The following is a 19562-nucleotide window of genomic DNA, read 5'->3' on the forward strand; positions in this document are numbered from 1 at the left end:
GTGAAATCGAAGAATAAGTGTAAGCGCGGTTTTTTATCTTCATGGATAAATGATCATAGATTTAAATCATGGATACGTGCAGTACCCCATGATAGAAGTCGTTTTTATTGTACTTTATGCAATAAGTCTTATTCTTGCGGTTCCTCAAACGTGTATAGACACGGAGAATCTGGGTGTCATAAAAAAAATAGTACTTCTAAAAGGACTTTTATGCCTCAATGGCTTGAGAATGATTATTTCAAGCCATGGTTGCATAAAGTCGATGGCGACCCTTATTCGTGGTTCTGTTCGGTTTGCAACAATCAATTTTCATGTCGATTATCGACGATTTATAATCATGCAGATTCTCAGTGTCACATTGAGAATTATAAAAAGAGTAACGATAACGCAGACAATTTGAATAATAATTTTACGACGCAATCCGAAGAATCGCCTCTGTCGTTGGATGAAAGGATAAAATCCGCGGAAATCAAATTTGCCAAATTAATAGCCGAAAAAAATATTCCGTATCGAACCGCAGAGACGATTCTTGAAGTTTTCAAAGACATTGGGCAAGATCCTGATGTCTTGAAACATATGTCGTTCGGTCGAACAAAGTGTTCAAATATTATATCAAACGTTTTGTATCCTTTAGAAACAAAACGTATTTCTAGTGTTTTACAAAACACTAAATTTTCTATTTATATTGACGAAACATCCGACTCGACCAACGAGAAATGGATGACGTTTCTTGTTCGTTATGTTGCACCCGAGACTTTGGATGTTCGAACGGAATTGGTAGAATTATTACATCTTGATGCCAGAAATTGTGACGCAGATAATTTATATAAAACATTTGAAATTGCCATGATAGAAAGAGAAATTCCGTTCGAAAATATTGTCGCGTTGTCATGTGACAACGCTGCTGTCATGACAGGGCGACACTCGTCCTTTATGACAAAGCTTGCAACAAAATGCAGGGACAAATTTTTGACTGTCCGCTGTCCATGTCATCTGTCTGCAATGGTAGTGCGCGAAGCGTGCAATACCATTCCAGACATATGCGAGGAGTTGTTACGAAAAGTAGCAACTTTCATATACAGTAGTCCCAAACGTTCGGCTATATTCCGCGAATTTCAGCAATGTTTTCAAACAACCGACAGAAAAATTTTAAAATTGTGTTCTACGCGATGGTTATCGCATTATACATCCGTAGTTACACTTTTAGAGAATTGGGACTCTGTATTGCTTTTTTTGCAAGAATTGACAATAAGCGAGAAATCAGAGTCCGGGGAACGTCTGTTAATCTCGATGCAAAATCCAGAGGCCAAAGCATATCTTTATTTTCTAAATTACGCTCTTGAGTTTTTTTATAAATTTAGCATTTTCTTTCAAACTCAAGAGACAAGAATTCATTTGCTTCAAAAGACTGCGGCAGAACTTTTATGCGATATATTACGCAATTTTCTGAAACCGCAGCTTTTGAAACACATAGATTTAGTAAGAATGATGAATTTTTCTGTAGTCGAAAATCAACTTCCATTTAATAGTATAAATTTAGGAACAGAGTGTCTTAATTTTCTGCATCAACTGAATGCAGAAGGCAAGTCCGACATCGTAGAAACCGTAAGGAAAAATTGTTTAATGTTTTATATTACAGCTGCAAACGAGCATGTCTTCGTCGAGCAATTCTTAGCATGTTGTATGTTTTTGAACCAACTTTTATATTAAATGATACAAATAGAGACATTTCCTTCAGAAATGTTCTCTTAATCGCTAAGAAATTCGGCGGTTTCGACGAAGAAGGACTGCAAACAGAATGGTCAGTATTGCCTTTGGAATTTACAACGAAAGGTAGACAGACGCTTATCGAGATGAAATTCGATGGTTTCTGGAAAACAATTTTATTAACGCGAAATTTGGACTATAAAATTAAATTTCCTGAATTAGTAAATACAATTAGATCACTTCCAAATTCCAATGCCGATGCAGAAAGATTGTTTTCCATGTTACCTGACATAAAAACAAAGAAACGGAATAAACTTTCTTCGGCCAGCGTCAACTCTATTTGCGTTGTGAAATCTTCGTTAAAGGCGCAGAGGGAAAACTCTCAACCCATGGAGGTAGATGACGATCATCTAGCTCTATTGTATTCCAAAAATTTATATCATAGATTTGCTAAGAAGCAAAAGTGTAATTTAAGATTAAACGCAACATATGACAATAACTTTGAGAATTTTCCCGCTACGTCATATGACGAAAATTAAGGTACCGATTTACTACAGAGCTTTTCTCTAGAGAGATTTTTCTCTCCAGAGAAAAGCTCTTTAGTAAATTCGTACTATTAGGCTGCAATGACAGTATAAACATTTTCATGCGACGTCGCGGTAGACTGGTCTTGTTACGTCAACGGTACCGTGACGTAGGCGCAACAAGGTGTGATGCATGTATGTGCCATAACGTCACGCGAAAGCGCTTACACTGCAACCGCAGTCTTGTTAGTGATGTCCAAAATATTTTTTTTTGGACATCGCTAATATGTAAATAGTCGTTCAATTTGTCTCGTGTTGTTACTCTTTTTACGTATTTCGCTTGCTGTAAATACTATTCTGCTTGCTCTAACTATCATTTTTTTTCTTCATTTATTTGCTTATATTTTGCCGTATATTTTTAGTTAGTGAAATTGCTTGCTGTAGATAGTGTGGCTATGACGTAGAATGTCGCGCCTTGTTACACTTACGTCACGGTACCGTAAGAGCAACAATGCACGACATAACGTGCCAGCTTAATCGCAAACGTCCTATCCCGACATCCCATCCTTTGGAAATGTAAACAATTATATCATTTTTCCATTTTTATGGCTCGTGTGTATATTAATAAAAATTAATGCATTCACGAGTTAGTTTTTCATTATATTGTAATTTCATTACATTAATAAAAACATTTTAATATACGGCATGTGATAATGTTACAAAGAAATAACAATTTTTTACATTTCCCTCCTGATGGAAGTGACCACCACCTTCCCGTGGTTTCCATTGAACGGTAGCGTGCACGTTATTCTTTTACCTATCGTTACAATTATTTTGTTATGTAAAGTTAAGTCAAATATATAACATTTGATTGTGTGTAACAATTTGATACGGTTATTAAAAAACATAGTGGGAAAAGTCAGTAGTAATCTATTTTTGTAGCGTGCACGGTACTGGCTAAGAGTGGTTTTTCATTTTAATTAACCCTTAATTAACCCTTTACGAGTAAGACTGCTTTGAACAACATTATTCTAAAATATTTGTGGAATACGTTTTTTATGTGGTTTAGGTAGGTATGCAAGGCATAAGATTTCGTTTAATTTTTCCTGTCTAGGAAAGATAGGAGAAAAATATATTTGATCTTAATCCTTCTTAAGATTTATATAAATCGCTTTAAAAATTTGTTACAAATGATGTGTATGTATCGAAATAATTATAAAACTAAAAACGTATAATCATCATTATATGGGAGCTGATCACGCTTAAAATATAATGAGACCTTAAAACGAGAACATAAAACTTAAATGTTAAGTTTCATTGAAATTCATTCAGCCGTTTAGACGCAATCATGTCAATAGCATAGGAACAAAAAAAAAATATGTTTTTTTGTAGTAGTCACAATATGATGAGGGGGTCCTAAAACGTGTATTTCCGCTAAAAAAAAATTTCGAAATATTTTTTTCGTTATTGAAATTCACTTATTGTTAGTCGTTGAGGAACAAAAAAAATGTCTTTTTTTCAATAGTCACAATATGATCAGGGGGTCCTAAAACGTGTATTTCCGCTAAAAAAAAACTTCAAAATTTTTTTCATTATGATACTTTATAAATTTCCTTATACCTTACATATAGGTCGGAAAGTAAAAATGCTGGGGCAGTCGAGACTTGGAATCGTATGCCACTTATCGCGAGATCGTATTTCAGTTGTTTTGTCTTTTACAAGAGCAAGAAGGAAAGGCTCACACTAGCGTTCTTTATCGATTTCCCGAAGTTGTGCGCAAGCGCCGAGCTCACGTACACGTGGCTCGTGCGGTAGCGTATGCCTGCTATCCCCACCATTCCGTTAGACGCTAAGGAAGTTCGTCGTCACTGTTGTCGATTTCGATGCACTCAATTATGCCCGATCTGGCCACACTGATTACAGTTGTTTACTTTTAAGGTTAGGACAAAATAGCATGCAGTATATTAGTAAACCAGATGTGTCGCTTTTTGAACAACGTGCATTTAGAAAACGGTAATGCACATACAGTGATGCCAGATTGAGCACCGGGTGCACTACTCACACTATGCCAGATCACGCGTACGTGAGCTCGTGGAGTTTCGGAGAGTCGACAAAGGCAAACTGGCACATGCCCCCTTTCTCGATTCACGTCGACGGTATACGATTCCAAGTCTCAACTGGCCAGGTATTTTTTACTTTCCGACCTATGTAGGCGCACATATGCAAGGTACTATAACGAAAAAAATTTGGTGAAATTTTTCTTACGGAAATACACGTTTTAAGACACCCTCATCATATTTGAATTATTGAACAAAAATAAATTCATTTTTATTATTCCTATATGTGAGCGTACATATGTATATCATTTCAGATATCACTTCTGATATATCTGGCAACGTATAACCATTACTGCTGGCTACTGCCAGCCTCTCGCAGCCTCTGCTGGCTTCTGCTGGCCTCTGCTAACCTCTGCCAACATGTGCGGGCTTCTGTCTGCCTCTGCTGGCCACTACTAACCACTGCTGACCACACTTGATACTTCCGACAACGTATAACGATTACTACTGGTTACTGCCAGCCTCTCCCAGCCTCTCCCAGCCTCTCCTGACCTCCGCTTATATTTCTGACGACGTATAACAATTACGACTGACTTCTGCCAACCTCCGCTGGCCTCCGTTGACCACTGCTAACCACCCCTGATGCTTCCGACAACGTATAACGATTACAACTTGCCACTGCTTGCCCCTGCTGGTCTCTGCTTGCCACTCCTTGCCACTGCTGGCCTCCGCTGGCCTCCGCTGGCCACCACCGATGCTTCCGACAATGTGTGACGATTACTACATGTTACTGCTTGCCCCTGCTGGTCTCTGCTTGCCTCTGCAAGCCTTTGCTGTCCCCTGCTGACCCCTGCTGACCTCTGCTGACCACTGCTGACCACTGCTGAACCTTGTTAACAACTTCTGCCATGATATATATGTATTAAAACATTGTATAATGTAAATCTATGGCAATAAATGATATAATTACAAAGAATTCTATGTGTTCTCATCATTTTTTACCTTTCTTTTCCTCTCCAAATCATTACCTTAGTTATAAGACTCCCTGAAACTCCGTGGTTTCCCTGAACCCACTAGGAAGTCCTGAAACTCAGAACTTTGCTAAAAATTCAGGGTTTCCAAGAAATTCCAGGACTTCCCAGTTGTTTCAGGGCTTTCCAATTGTTTCAGGACTTTCCAGCTGGTCCGGGACTTCCAAAGGAGTTTCAGGACTTCCCAGTCGTTTCAGGACTTTCCGGTTGTTTCAGTACTTTCCAGTCGTTTCAGGACTTTCCAGCTGGTTCACAGTTTGGGAATCCAATTTTAACCGGAAAAACGGTCTCTTAAAACTAAGGCAATGATTTGGAGAGGAAAAGAAAGGTAAAAATGATGAGAACACATAGAATTCTGTTAAATTATATAATTTATTGCCATAGATTTACATTATACAAGGCTTTAATATATATACATCATATCAGAAATTGTCAACAAAGGTTAGCGTTGGTCAGCAGTGGCCAGCAAGGGACAGCAGGGGACAGCAGAGGCAAGCAGAGACCAGCAGGGGCAGGCAATAGCACGTTGTAATCGCTATACGTTGTCAGAAGTAACAGGAGTGGTCAGCAGCGGTCAGCAGAGGCCAGCGGTGGCTGGCAGAAGTCAGTAGTAATCGTTATACGTTGCCAGAAATATAAGCGGCGGTCAGCAGAGGCCAGCAGAAGCCAGTAAAGGCCGGGAGACGTTGGCAGTAGCCCGTAGTAATCGTTATACGTTGTCAGAAGTATCAGAAGTGGTCAGCAGCGGTCAGCAGAGGCCATCGGAGGACTGTAGGAAAATTCAAAAGTACATTTAGTCGTACCTTATACTTCAGGTAAAAAAGGGTATAACTAAGTAAAACAATTTTATGACATTACCTGATAACTCAAGTTAGCCACCAGTAAAGGCATGTAGAGATCAGCAATGGTCAACAGAGGCCAACGGAGGTTGGCAGAAGTCAGTCGTAATTGTCATACGTTGTCCGAAATATAAGCGGAGGTCAGGAGAGGCCAACAGAGGCTGGGAGAGGCTGGCAGTAACCAGTAGTAATCGTTATACGTTGTCGAAAGTATCAGGTGTGGTCAGCAGTGGCCAGCAGAAGCCAGCAGAAGCTACGAGAGGCTGGCAGTAGCTAGCAGTAATGGTTATACTTTGCCAGATGTATCAGAAGTGATATCTGAAATGCCATTGACGTGAGGTCGAATTTCAGTTGTCCAAGAGCGAGAAGGCAAATGTGAGCCTTCGAGAAAGAGGGCATGTGTCGGTTTGCCTTTGTCGACTCTCCGAAACTCCACGAGCTCACGTACGCGTGATCTGGCATAGTGTGAATAGTGCACCCGGTGCTCAATCTGGCATCACTGTTCATCCTGCATATTACTGGTGCGCCACATGTGTCAATTTAATGAACTACAATACGAGATCTTAAAATAACCGTACGTGTTCCTATCTACACAGATAAATTCCTTGTACAAACGTAATATCTGCTTCTTGCCACACGCAGTGATGGACATCGTGGGAATTTTGGTCATGCGCACTGGAATTTTCCCTCGTAGGATTCCTTTCTGCGCATTCGTAAGCTGACGTCACAGCTACTTGTCGTCCGCTACCATAGATGTATCTTTAGCGCAAAAGGAGATGCATGTTGGGAATTCCCATGTTTTATACAAAATTGAACTTTCTACTTCAAATGCTTGCCAATCACACAAAAATTAACTTATCGAAAATCCCCTACGTATTTCTCTAACTATACTCACGTAGATTAAGAGGAAATTTTTTGTTTTTGTCGCTTTCCCTGTAACTTCCTTAAATTTTGTTCCTTACTGGGATCCAACGGTACCCTAAATTCTAGTGAAGTGTATACGGCAGTGATCATGCGCACTGAAGCGCTTCAGTGCGCATGATCAAAATTCCCACGAATGTCCATCACTGTTCACTGGCCACACGCCGCACTCCGCATAACAACGTTTCTTTCCGGTTTGAGACGGGCTATCGGTCGGTTGTCTAGTCCGGTGTTCGTCTTCTACCACAGTTGAAATGACGTGAGTATTTAATCTATCCATATTTTAACAATCTGGCGAGTTAGTTGTTCGTTTTTGTTAAAAATGTTTCTCTTAATATATAATTCGAAAGTGGTTACTAATATTTTTATCAGATAAAAATGATTTCGGACATTATAGTGGTTTAATTTTCGTACCTCGTGGTGCCTTGCATTTTGTTACAATCTTGTATGTACCCGTACGCCTGTTCGTAATATTTTGCAAAATTGTTTATAAAATTACATAATATGATTTTTTTTATCAATTTCTATCGTTTTATATTTGTTTTTATCTTGAAATATTGTAATTGTAACTTTACTTAGGAAAATGATTTTATCCAACAGGTCCAAAGTATCGCGTGAAACACTCTACGAGTGTGTAAACTCTGTCATTCAAAACTCGCAAGATAAAAAAAGGAAATTCTTAGAAACTGTGGAACTCCAAATTGGTTTGAAGAATTATGATCCGCAAAAAGACAAACGTTTCTCAGGCACCGTCAAGTATGTTTCTACCTGACATTGAGGATTCTTTTCGGCATTTAATGTTTATTAGTAAAGTTCCTTTTTTTCGCTAATACCCGGAAAGATTGTCTCATGTAAAGTCAGGAAGCTGGGTTTTACCTAAGCGGACCTTCACCCAGGGTCTTAAATAAATTGGGGAGGTTTTATTACCATTATTTTTATTACAGGATCATGACTTATGGTCCTGCTGGTAAGTTAATATATAATGTGGTGAAAATTAAATTGATTCAATTATTGAAACCCATGTTCTGTGATGGTACAATTTATTGCATGTATTATCCGAATGATTTATGTGGATCATTTGTTACATTGCTGAGAACATTGACTTTGATGATTGTATTTGCAACTCTTTAAAAATCAATTGACTAATATAGTGTTTTGTATATTGTTTTATAATATCCGAATCAAGGCTAAATTTTGTTAAAGATATAAAAATATAATATTATTAAAGACACTGCCATTGCAAGTAATTATCTAAATTGTCTTTATTAAAGATTGAAGAATATACCAAGGCCAAAAATGCAAGTTTGTGTTCTGGGTGATCAGCAACATTGTGACGAAGCTAAAGCTAATAATATTCCATATATGGATGCTGAAGCATTGAAGAAATTGAACAAGAACAAAAAGCTTGTTAAGAAACTAGGTAATTAGAAAATCGTAATTTTATAAATGCGGTATTTTGTCTTCCAAAAAAGCACCATTGTTACTTAAATATCCTTATAGCTGTGGTTGTCGAATGGAAGAAGATTAAATTCTTCACTAGGTGAGGGTGTTGCGTTTCTATGCTTCATACCTCAATCCGTGTTGAGACACGTTTTTAACTTATTCTTAATTTCGCGTTTTGATGTTATAAATCAAACGTTAACCAATCTTCTATTTTTTTTTAGCTAAGAAGTATGATGCTTTCTTGGCCAGTGAATCTTTAATCAAACAGATTCCACGTATTCTTGGTCCTGGTCTTAACAAGGCTGGTAAATTCCCTGGTCTTTTGTCGCACCAGGAATCAATGGTTGGAAAAATTGATGAAGTGAAAGCTACAATAAAGTTTCAAATGAAAAAGGTATGCTTTGTAATTTAAAAAATTGTTAGCAATTATATATCAATGTAACTTGTATAAACAGTCAACTCAACTCTATTTGCGCTCGATCTTGTATTTATAATAATTTTAATTTTTATAAAGAGTAAATGTCCATTTACATGGGCGTCAGTCGCTACTTTTAATAAGTATATTTGTGCGCGGATATTTGCAGCAGAAAAACAATTAAACAATTAAATGTTTAATATAACATATAGTTAATATTAAACAAAGTATTATATTATAAAAATTGTAATTTAATGCATTTGTTCCCAGGTATTGTGTCTATCAGTAGCTGTAGGACACGTGGAAATGTCTCCGGATGAATTGGTACAAAATGTACACCTTTCAATTAACTTCCTGGTTTCATTGCTAAAGAAACATTGGCAGAACGTGCGTTCGCTTCACATAAAATCTTCCATGGGACCACCTCAAAGACTGTACTAAGTCAATTAGTATAAATGTATTTGGCTGTAAATGGAATGAATAAAAAAAAAAAATATAAGATTGATGAATCACGTTGTACTTTTATTACGCCGTATATCCTATTTATGTATTCATAAAACGATTATGAAATGAACGTGTTACATAAGTAATACAATTTTTAAATTCAACTATAAATCTGGTACAAATAATTTTGAAATCAATGTCGTTAATATTATTAATATTAAAGATACTATCGAAGCTCGTTATTAAATGAGAAAGGAATTACAGTTTTGTAAAAAGGAACAAAGTGGGTGAATGTTATGTGTAATTAACTATCAAATAATTAATGTTATAATTATGGTAAGATCTGCCAGATAAGTCTTATTAATGAATTCAATTAGCAAATTGGGGGCGAAATAATATTGCGCTTTTTATCAAACGTACTGCTAGCTTTTGTCTATAAATTGGAGCAAATAAAAATTCTAAAAATATATTACACGCATCGAAGTTTATGCAGCGGTATTTTCGAGAGAAAAGACCAAGTTATTTGGTTTCGCCTGGAAATTTGTTCGATTTGAATCTGAGGAATGTATACAAGGCCAGAGTTTTTCAGATGGATTAAACCAATAAAAAAAAATAACAGAAGCAGAGTAAACTAGGTTTGGTTCCTCGATTAGCAAATGTTAAAAAATTGTCAGAAGTTAATTAATGCCATGCCGAGAAGGGTAGAAAAATTCATTTTTCTCAAAGAAGGATATACAGAGTGTTCGGCCACCTCTGGGAAAAATTTTAATACGTGATTCTAGAGGCCAAAATAAGACGAAAATCAAGAATACCAATTTGTTGATGGAGGCTTCGTTAAAAAGTTATTAACATTTAAAGTTCCACACGTACTGAATTTTTTTCTCGAAAATGCGCAAGAATTCGGGGGTATGCCTATTCACCAAAAATGATTGTAATTGACTCCCGCAACCGAAAATATTTTTTTTAGAATGATTTGAAAATTTTTTTTGTCGAAAAATTTCTGCATCTACCCGATTTTTTATCTCGAAAGTGGGTAGGATTTCGAAGGTATATGTATTCACCAAAAATGATTGTAATTGACCCCCGCTACCGAAAATAATTTTTCCAGAACGATTTGAAATTTTTTAATTTAATTGTTAATAACTTTTTAACGAAGCCGCAGCCAAGAAATTGATATTCTTGATTTTCGTCTTATTTCGGTCTCTAAAATTCCCGATTAAAATTTTTTCCAGGGGTGGCCGAACACCCTGTATTCCTTATTAGAAAGTCAACGTACCATATTGTATTTTTTCATAAAGCTGCTTTTATGACGAATAAAGTATTTTTCTAATGCAATAACCAGTGTTCACATTATTTCACACAATATTGTAGAGTACTACGTATATTGTATAGTGCGCCGCCTTCCGAAACATTTCATGGGTGGCCATGCGGCAGAAACGTACGTTTCTAAAATGAAACCAACGGGGGGAATTAGATCAGAAAATGATTAAATTAGAAAGCATCGCGATTCTTTCGTGTCTGTGAATACTTCTTTCATGTCGGCGGATGCTTTCATAATTTCCGATCTACCCCCGTGAAAATTAATTAACGCGAACAGACGTGAAGTTATTTTAGAAAAAAGGAACAAAATTTTATTCGAACAGTAGATATTCGATCGACCGAGGAGAACAATTTTTATTTATTCATTGTGAAATATTTTAACTTTGAATTGAAATAAAATGAATTACTATAATAATCTGGTGCTTACTGTGTTTTCGCCATTAAATGACCACCACAATTGCGTTTGGTAGATTGAATACGATAAATCGAATTTTCGATGACTCTAGCGCACAAGTCAGACTTCATCTCACTAATAATGAAAACGGTTTGTAGTTTGTTGGAATAAACGAGAGACTTAACACCAAAACAACTGAAATGGGTAAAATGGCCCATTCGTTATGTCTAATACAAATTGAATTCTTGCAAAATCGCAGTTTTTTATAACGAGAAAGGATAAATATTTGTTTCCATTGCATTATACATTTCTTTAAGTTTCTATCGCTGTAATTTCTTTGATACGAATAAATATACCATAATTGTCGGTAGTTCTGATGCCACTGTGGTCCAACAGAGAAACTGTAATGGCGTCGAGACGCAAGGTCTTGGCGGCCAGACGACAGTTGCACGTCGAAAGTCTCTCGACTATTGTCCCAAGGCTTAGCATCTCTTCTCTGACAATTTTGCGTACTGAATAAAGATGATTTGTTTGATAAAATTAGGATCAGTTTCAATCTACTTTAGAGCCCAATTAGAGCTAACTGAATCAAGACCTAAGCTTTTACGTAAAAGTTTAACACGTTGACTGCCAGTCTAAAACCGTACAATTATTTATGAGATCGAAACTTTGATTTTAGACAATTGTAAATTACATAACTTAAAACTTGTCGTACTTGTTACTTTCGTAACCTCGGTAAAACTTATGAAGCCTGTTCAAAATTATTCTCTTTAACATTTCAACTTGAGAATTGTAATTGTTTCAGTTCCAAAAGTTCCGCCACCCATATATGGGTGACGTGGCAGTCAAAGTGTTAAAGAATGTATAATCCTTAAATACATCTGATTGACATATTTCGATTCTCAGCAACACCTTCCCTTGCGGTAGCAATACTCTCTCCTCTTCTTGCACTAGGTCGAGTCAAGGTAGTTCTTGCAACGCGTCGATCAACACCGAACCAGCGGTATCTAAAACTTAATAAACTATCGGTCTTTTATTCTCAATTTACACGCGATTGTAAAGACTACTAGTATCGATACTTTTCACTGCCGCACATAAGTATGTGGACACTTAACGCGTTCACGAAATTTGTGATATATAATGTATATTTCGATTATTAAATAATGTTTGTTGCTAAATTCTATTAGGTATATGTATGTAATGTATTCTAGTTGTACTAATTTAACAATTTAGTTATGCAATTTACTTAAATAAATAAAAGTCAATCCGATGGGTGGAAAGCTGCGTTATATTTCGTTGCGTGCGTACGGTTTGTAAGGCTATTTTCTCGCAGTTTACGATGGCTGCACCACTTGAGCGAGGTCTGTTGCCTTCTTCAGGGTAGCATAAATATTTGGAAATGTAATTCGAAACGAAAGACTGTTAGATAAGAGCACAGCGATCACTCTGGTGATCTGCCTAGATCAGTTCAGTTTAAATACTTGGAAGAGCACGATGGGCACGAAAAGAAGCGAAATAAGCGTCGAAATGCGTACGAAAATAGTTACTTTATCGAAAGGAGGGTATTCTATAAGGAATATTGCCGAAAAAGTAGGAGTTTCGAAGTCTTGTGTGAGCTACAGCATCAATAGGTTCAGTGTTACAAGAGTTTGTTCCTCTGTAAAAAGACCTGGAAGATCCACAAAAACAACTGACAAGGAACCATCGCGAACGGTCCGGCTTCGATTTTGATGAAACTTTGTACACTTATAAAGCAGCCAAAAATAATCGACACGTATTTTTTTTTAGCTGCGGTAACTCGAGTTTAAGGGGTGAAACCACCCCTTGAAGTTTTGGCTCGAAACGGCTATCTCGAAAACGGAAAGACATACAAAAAAATTGTTAATGGGCGAGGTTGATGGTTTCTTATGTACAATAACATGGTGTTAAAAAATTTAAAAAAATACAATTTGTTTATAACAAAAAAAAATTTATTAACTTAATTTTTCATTTTATTGAAATTTTCATAATGACAAAAAATGACGAGCATTTTATTCCAAATCCATTGGTATGCGATTTTTTAAAATTGCCTCCTACAGTTTTGCAGATTTTGATGATTTACATCTTGCGCGCACATCCATTATGGTAGTAGCCGTTCTAACTTTGATTTTAATGAAGCACTGTAGGCTTGCACTACTTCTAGAGGACAAAATCGGGAAAAATACAAGAATACCAATTTGTTGATGGAGGCTTCGTTAAGAAATTATTAACGTTTAAAGTTCCGCCCGTACTGAATTTTTTTCTCCGAAATGCCCAAGATTTCGGGGGAATGTGTAATGACCAAAAATGATTGTAATCGACCCCTGCAACCGAAAATAATTTTTTCAGAATGGTTTGAAATTTTTTAATTTTGTTGAAAAATTTCACATATTCTCGAATTTTTTTCTCAAAAGTGCGTAGGATTTCGGGGGTATATATATTGACCAAAAATGATTGAAATTGACTCCCGCAACTGAAAATAATTTTTTTAGAACGATTTGAAATTTTTTTTTTTCGCTGAAAAATTTAGGCACCTCAAGATTTTTCTTAAAAATTCGTTTTTCATTTTTAATAATTTTGTTTGACGCCCTACAAAAAAGTTGGCCAATACTTTTTTGTAGGTACCTATGAGCTCTACTTCAGAAAAAAGTTTCATTGAAATATATTCACTATTGTAGGAATTAAGGCTGTTTGAAGATTGGACCATTTTTATGGGGTTTTTCTCATTTTGCGGGGTCAAGGATCAACTTTTTGCATATTTTTGCGATTTCTACGTATTCTTGATTAAAATACGCGTCGTTTGCATTTTTGAAAATTAAAATCCTTCAATCCGTTCAGAAGTTATGACATTTTAAAGATCCGCATGAAATTTTCGGACAACATTTCTGGCCATAAATTACATTTTCGATTAGGAATTTTTTTCTCGAAAGTGCGTAGGATTTCGTGGGTATATGTATTGACCAAAAATGATTGTAATTGGCCCCCGCAACCGAAAATAATTTTTTCCTGGAGGATTTGAAATTTTTTAATTTAATTTTTTAATAACTTTTTAACGAAGGCTCAATCAACAAATTGATATTCTTGATTTTCGTCTTATTTTGGCCTCTAGAATCTCCCATTAAAATTTTTCCCAAGGGTGGCCGAACTTTTCCAAATCCATTGGTATGTAATATTTTAAAATTGCCTCTTACAGTTTTGCAGATTTTGATGATTTACATCTTGCGCGCACATCCATTATGGTAGTAGCCGTTCTAACTTTGATTTAGTGCAAGCCTACAGTGCTTCATTAAAATCAAAGTTAGAACGGTTACTACCATAATGGATGTGCGCGCAAGATGTAAATCATCAAAATCTGCAAAACTGTAGGAGGCAATTTTAAAAAATCGCATACCAATGGATTTGGAATAAAATGCTCGTCATTTTTTGTCATTATGAAAATATCAATAAAATGAAAAATTAAGTTAATAAATTTTTTTTTGTTATAAACAAATTGTATTTTTTTAAATTTTTTAACACTATGTTATTGTACATAAGAAACCATCAACCTCGCCCATTAACAATTTTTTTGTATGTCTTTCCGTTTTCGAGATAGCCGTTTCGAGCCAAAATTTCAAGGGGTGGTTTCACCCCTTAAACTCGAGTTACCGCAGCTAAAAAAACATACGTGTCGATTATTTTTGGCTGCTTTATAAGTGTACAAAGTTTCATTGTGAGGCAGAAGATCGTCATATTATAACTATGTATAAGTAAAAGAAATAGGAAAGATGCAGCCCCCGAAATAACTGCAGAAATTAATAATTATAGGGACCGCACAATTTCGGTTTCGACAGTGAAAAGGCGTCTTAAGGAGGGCGGTCTTAGAGGCTGTGTTGCAGTGAAAAAACCATTGTTAAAAAAACAAAATAAGAAAAAGAGGCTTCAGTGGGCTAAATGCCATAAAAATTGGGCACTGGAAGACTGGGACAAGGTGTTATGGTCTGACGAATCGAAGTTCGAAGTGTTTGGCTCCAAGCGACGTGTTTTTGTGCGCCGAAAAGTTTCTGAAAAACTAAATGACAATTGTGTAGTGGCCACAGTTAAGCATGGGGGTCGTTCTGTGATGGTATGGGGATGCTTTGGGAACAATATGACTGGAGATTTAGTAAAAATAAACGGAATTTTAAGAAAAGAATGGTATTTGAACATTCTGAGAGAACATGCAATTCCATCTGGACATCGCATAATTGGCCACAATTTTACATTTATGCACGACAATGACCCGAAGCACACTTCTACAATATGTAGAAATTATTTACTGCAATTGCAAGAGAATTTTGAAGTGAAAATGATGGTATGGCCAGCCCAATCGCCCGATTTGAATGCCATAGAAAAACTATGGGATCACATAGATAGACAAGTTCGAAAACGATGTCCCAAGACAGAAAAACATTTGTGGGAAATGTTACATTCTGAGTGGAACCTCATTGATATAGAAATAATGAAAAAGTTAGTAGCCAGGATGCCACGACTGGTAAACGCGGTCATAAAAGCACGCGGCGGATACGTAGACGAAAAGGAAATATAATAATTTTTTATAGTTATCGGTGAGATATTTAATAAATTATTACTCAAATATCTTCTCTAATACTGTACGAGCTAGAATACACGCAAAGTAATCAAATTTACCAAAGATATCATAATTTTTTTCAGGTAGATATAAGAACTAAGGAAGTGTCCACGTACTTATGAGCGGTAGTGTAGTTAGAATGAACAGGAAGCAGTGAGAACGAGTGGGATACAGTTAGCATTAGCAAAGGAGCGGTTGCTAACCGCGTAACTAGCGTACACGCGACTTAATGGAAACGTTGGAACGGGTCAGCTTTGCTTCCGTAACTTCACGCACACCGGTTCAGGTAGCGATTAATTTGTGATATGAATTAAAATCAAGACGTCAGTCTTCGCCGAGAGTCTAGGCCGACCGCCAGGAAAAACGGGATTGTCCTGTCAGCCGCCGGAGGAATCGTACGTTGCGTGGACAACTGTATTTCCGCATCAGGTGAACGGATATTGTTCGGAGTGCGTGTCGGTCGCGGTTCAATGATGACTAGTTAAAAGTTTAACGATTCAAGGACACCCGGCGGATCGTCACGAGCACCGACACTAGTAAACAAAAAACTCGGTTCTATCAAGACGCGATCCTTTATTTCGCGTCTATTGTTTGCAGCGTGATTCCAAGAGCTATGGCTACCAAGAGGATGCTGTCCCTGCCCTATCCGTTCTCGTTGGAGGAGGAACTGAAGAAGAATCCGGAAATAAAGGTTTCGGATATAGAGATGCTGAGGGAATGGTGCGACAAGCAACAACACCTGCCCAAGGTCTCGGATCTGCACCTGATATTGTTTTTGCACAGTAATTATTACAGCATGGAAGCGGCGAAGACCACGGCGGAGAACTTCTTCACTATTAGATCTCACGTTCCGGAGTTTTTCTCGATGAGGAACCCTTTGGGCTCGAAAGAATTGCGTCAGGCTTTCAATCTCGCGTAAGTTCTCCTAATTATAAATACGATTGGTTTTTTTGCTTAATATCGTCGACCAGTTACGAACTGATTCGCTTAAAAGATGTTCCCGCTATCAGTACAGATTCCACGATTAGCTATAATGCTATGGACGAAGCAAACGGAATAAACGCGATAGCCTGTGGCCAGTTGTGCAGTCCTGACTTATAGCTAATGAAAGACTTATTATTCGCGTCCTAGCTCGCTCATTACTCTGCGCTCCCACAGTTACTCACGACAGACTCGATCACTGTTTATGATTATCACTGATAAATGTTTAAAGAATCATTCATTCGTCCATTGATTCCCACACAAATACGCATCGTCGTATATTTACGTTATTTGGATATCTTACGATGGTTGGAGATAGAAAGGGTAAGGACTTTTTTGGGTCTTTCCTGTCTGGTTGAGTCTGTAGTTTATCAGCAACTCAAACAAGGACAAGACTTGGACAATCGAACATAACACCAGTTTCTTAACTACTAGTAAAGCTTTTGCGTTCAATTGCTCCTCATTATGAGTTTGTGCACCTGACGGAGCCAGATGACCGAACTTCCTCCTACGCTAATACGATTAAACAGGTTTCCAGCTTTGTATGTCCACACCTTTGAGTTTACAAGCTTTCACTTAACACTAGACTGCGGATGTTTATGTATTTACGAGAAATTTTAATTTTGATATACAAAACTATAAGAAATAATTAAAGTAAGATACGAATTGTTATATTTAGGGGTTGATATTAATAAAAAACATGAATTTGCATAAAGATTCGCAGTCTGCTTGCCACTCAGCGGTTCAAAGTCCTCCTTAAACAGTTATCTACCCTCTGGTTTCATCAATCTACCGTGACCTAGAATTATCAGCCCTCTCAAAGGCTTATCTCCGAGGATGGGGCCCATCTTGACTCCAAATTAACTGTATGGATTTTATTCTTGGGTGTCAATTTGCAACAACACGTCCAACTCTGTTCATCCCACGTGCAACACGCTCTTCAGCGCCATGTTGAATGTTTAGAACATCAGAAAATTACGCACTAGAAAACTAAATATTGAGTTTTAAATTAATTAGCTTCTGGTCCTCTCATGCAGAGTCATCACTGGACTACCAGAGTTATCGAAACAAGGTCATAAGATACTTTTCGGAAAATTGGTGGACTCCGATCCGATTCACTATTCCTTCGAAGATGTCACCAAGTCGTTCTTCATGGTGTCCGATTTGGTGGGCCTGAAGACTGGTACCTGCGACGGATACATTTTTATCGGTGACTCGGCGAACGTGTCATTGGGTCATGTGGGTCGAATAAGCCCTATGGGTATGAAGAAGCTAGTGATGTACGTTCAGGAAGCGATACCTGTTCGTTTGAAAGGGATACATTTCATCAACACTCCACCGGTGATGGACTTGGTGATGAACATGGCGAAACCTTTCATGAAGAGCGAATTGTGGAACATGGTGAGAAATGCATTAATTAGATCCGCGACACAAGCTATTCAAATTTGTCGAAATTAATTTAGTTTTTGTTCAATGCACGTAACAAGTTCAATTTCTTTGCGCGTGACGCTTCTAATAGTCTGACAAAAAACTGTTTCGGACAAAAGCTAGAAACAGCAATATGAAAAATTAAAAATAAAAATACTTTTACTGTAAAAAAATCAAGGCCACTATTTTTTTTAAATTCTATTAATTTCAGATACATTTACATTCGTCCTTGAAAACGTTGGAAGAGTTCATTTCTCTCGACGTGCTCCCGAACGAGGTCGGCGGAAAGGCGGGACCGATATCGAAAATACACAGCGATCAAATAAAGGAAATCGATAGTAAACGAGAATGGTTCATCGAAGAAGAAAAATTGGCCGCGGTGGACGAATCTTTGCGTATCGGTAAAAGCAAGACTGCGAATGAACTTTTCGGTGTCGAAGGGACTTTCAAGAAACTTGAAATAGATTAAAATCAATTTAAACTTTTAAATTTCGCTCGCTCAAAGAAGAAATTTATGGTGAACTAATAATGGTTCATAATTTGTTAAGATTATTTCCTATACGTTAAGTGACTTTTGTTTCGTCCAGCAGATCTTACAAAAAATTTGTATTTATTGTATACGAATAGTACAATAAAAGCATATATTTGTTAAAGTTAAGTTTATCCAGTGCGTAGTGTTTCAGATGCGTCGTGTTTACTTTTTACGCCTACTAATATTAAAACCAACGGATTATCGGCCCAGAATCGAAAGCTGTGGTTAAAACATATTATTAATTTGAAGGTAAGTGAGGTGATTGTGTACGCTGGTCAGCCACGTGGCTCCGCCATATTGGATGTTCTGAAACAGAGGTTGAAAACAGTTACGAAGAACTTTTATTCTGACGGATTCTTGGTTTTGGATACAGCGAGTTCGATCTTTGCGTTTTTATCAAAAGAAAGGATCGAATACTGATCATTATCGATCTGATAAAAGAACCAGTAGTCGATTGAATTACTGAAATTGGTAAAGTTAGCAAACGTAGAAAAGTCTTTATTAGATGGACAAGCTACGAAATTGAGAAATTTCATACACAGAATACAATTATTTCCTCGATGTTAAACATACCTAAAGAAATGTAGAAAATTGACACACGATAAAAAAGTGAAAATGCTAATAAGTTAAATGATACATATTATTATAAGTCCTATTCTATTAGCAGTATACTCAGTTAAAAATTCACAAGATTTTCAGAAATAACTACAAAGTGAAAATTTTAATTAATCGACAGACGATGATGCTAGGTACATCAGCCTAAGAAGCAACAAATTCTTTGAAACGAGAAATTTCTCATTGGGTAAAATTTTATTATCATACATATATCTAGTGACAACATCAAAACAATTTCACACATAACGTCGACATAAAAATACCAATCGATTGAACTAAGTATGTCA

General features: G+C 36.9%; 2 protein-coding genes across 4 annotated transcripts; both read left to right on the plus strand.

The window, feature by feature from the left end:
* Positions 1-7087: 7087 nt before the first annotated feature.
* On the plus strand, positions 7088-9446 carry LOC122401428 (60S ribosomal protein L10a). The gene is made up of 5 exons (XM_043403545.1): positions 7088-7338; positions 7680-7835; positions 8351-8499; positions 8744-8916; positions 9208-9446. Exons 1-5 carry the CDS (start codon positions 7334-7336, stop codon positions 9376-9378), a joined length of 654 nt encoding a protein of 217 aa, XP_043259480.1. The 5' UTR covers positions 7088-7333; the 3' UTR covers positions 9379-9446.
* Positions 9447-16041: 6595 nt separating this feature from the next.
* Positions 16042-18770, plus strand: LOC122401457 (alpha-tocopherol transfer protein-like). Of its 3 annotated transcripts, none has more exons than XM_043403590.1 (4): positions 16042-16148; positions 16317-16634; positions 17738-18101; positions 18340-18770. In XM_043403590.1, exons 2-4 carry the CDS (start codon positions 16333-16335, stop codon positions 18595-18597), a joined length of 924 nt encoding a protein of 307 aa, XP_043259525.1. In that variant the 5' UTR covers positions 16042-16148; positions 16317-16332; the 3' UTR covers positions 18598-18770. The 3 variants fall into 3 exon arrangements, with proteins under 3 accessions (XP_043259525.1, XP_043259527.1, XP_043259526.1); XM_043403592.1 differs by having other exon boundaries at positions 16066-16255; XM_043403591.1 differs by having other exon boundaries at positions 16071-16168.
* The last annotated feature ends 792 nt before the right edge of the window (positions 18771-19562 follow it).

The sequence above is a fragment of the Colletes gigas genome, unplaced genomic scaffold (genome assembly GCF_013123115.1).
Source record: "Colletes gigas isolate AHSC1104 unplaced genomic scaffold, ASM1312311v1 Colletes_gigas_Sc00025, whole genome shotgun sequence".
Lineage (NCBI taxonomy): Eukaryota > Metazoa > Arthropoda > Insecta > Hymenoptera > Colletidae > Colletes > Colletes gigas.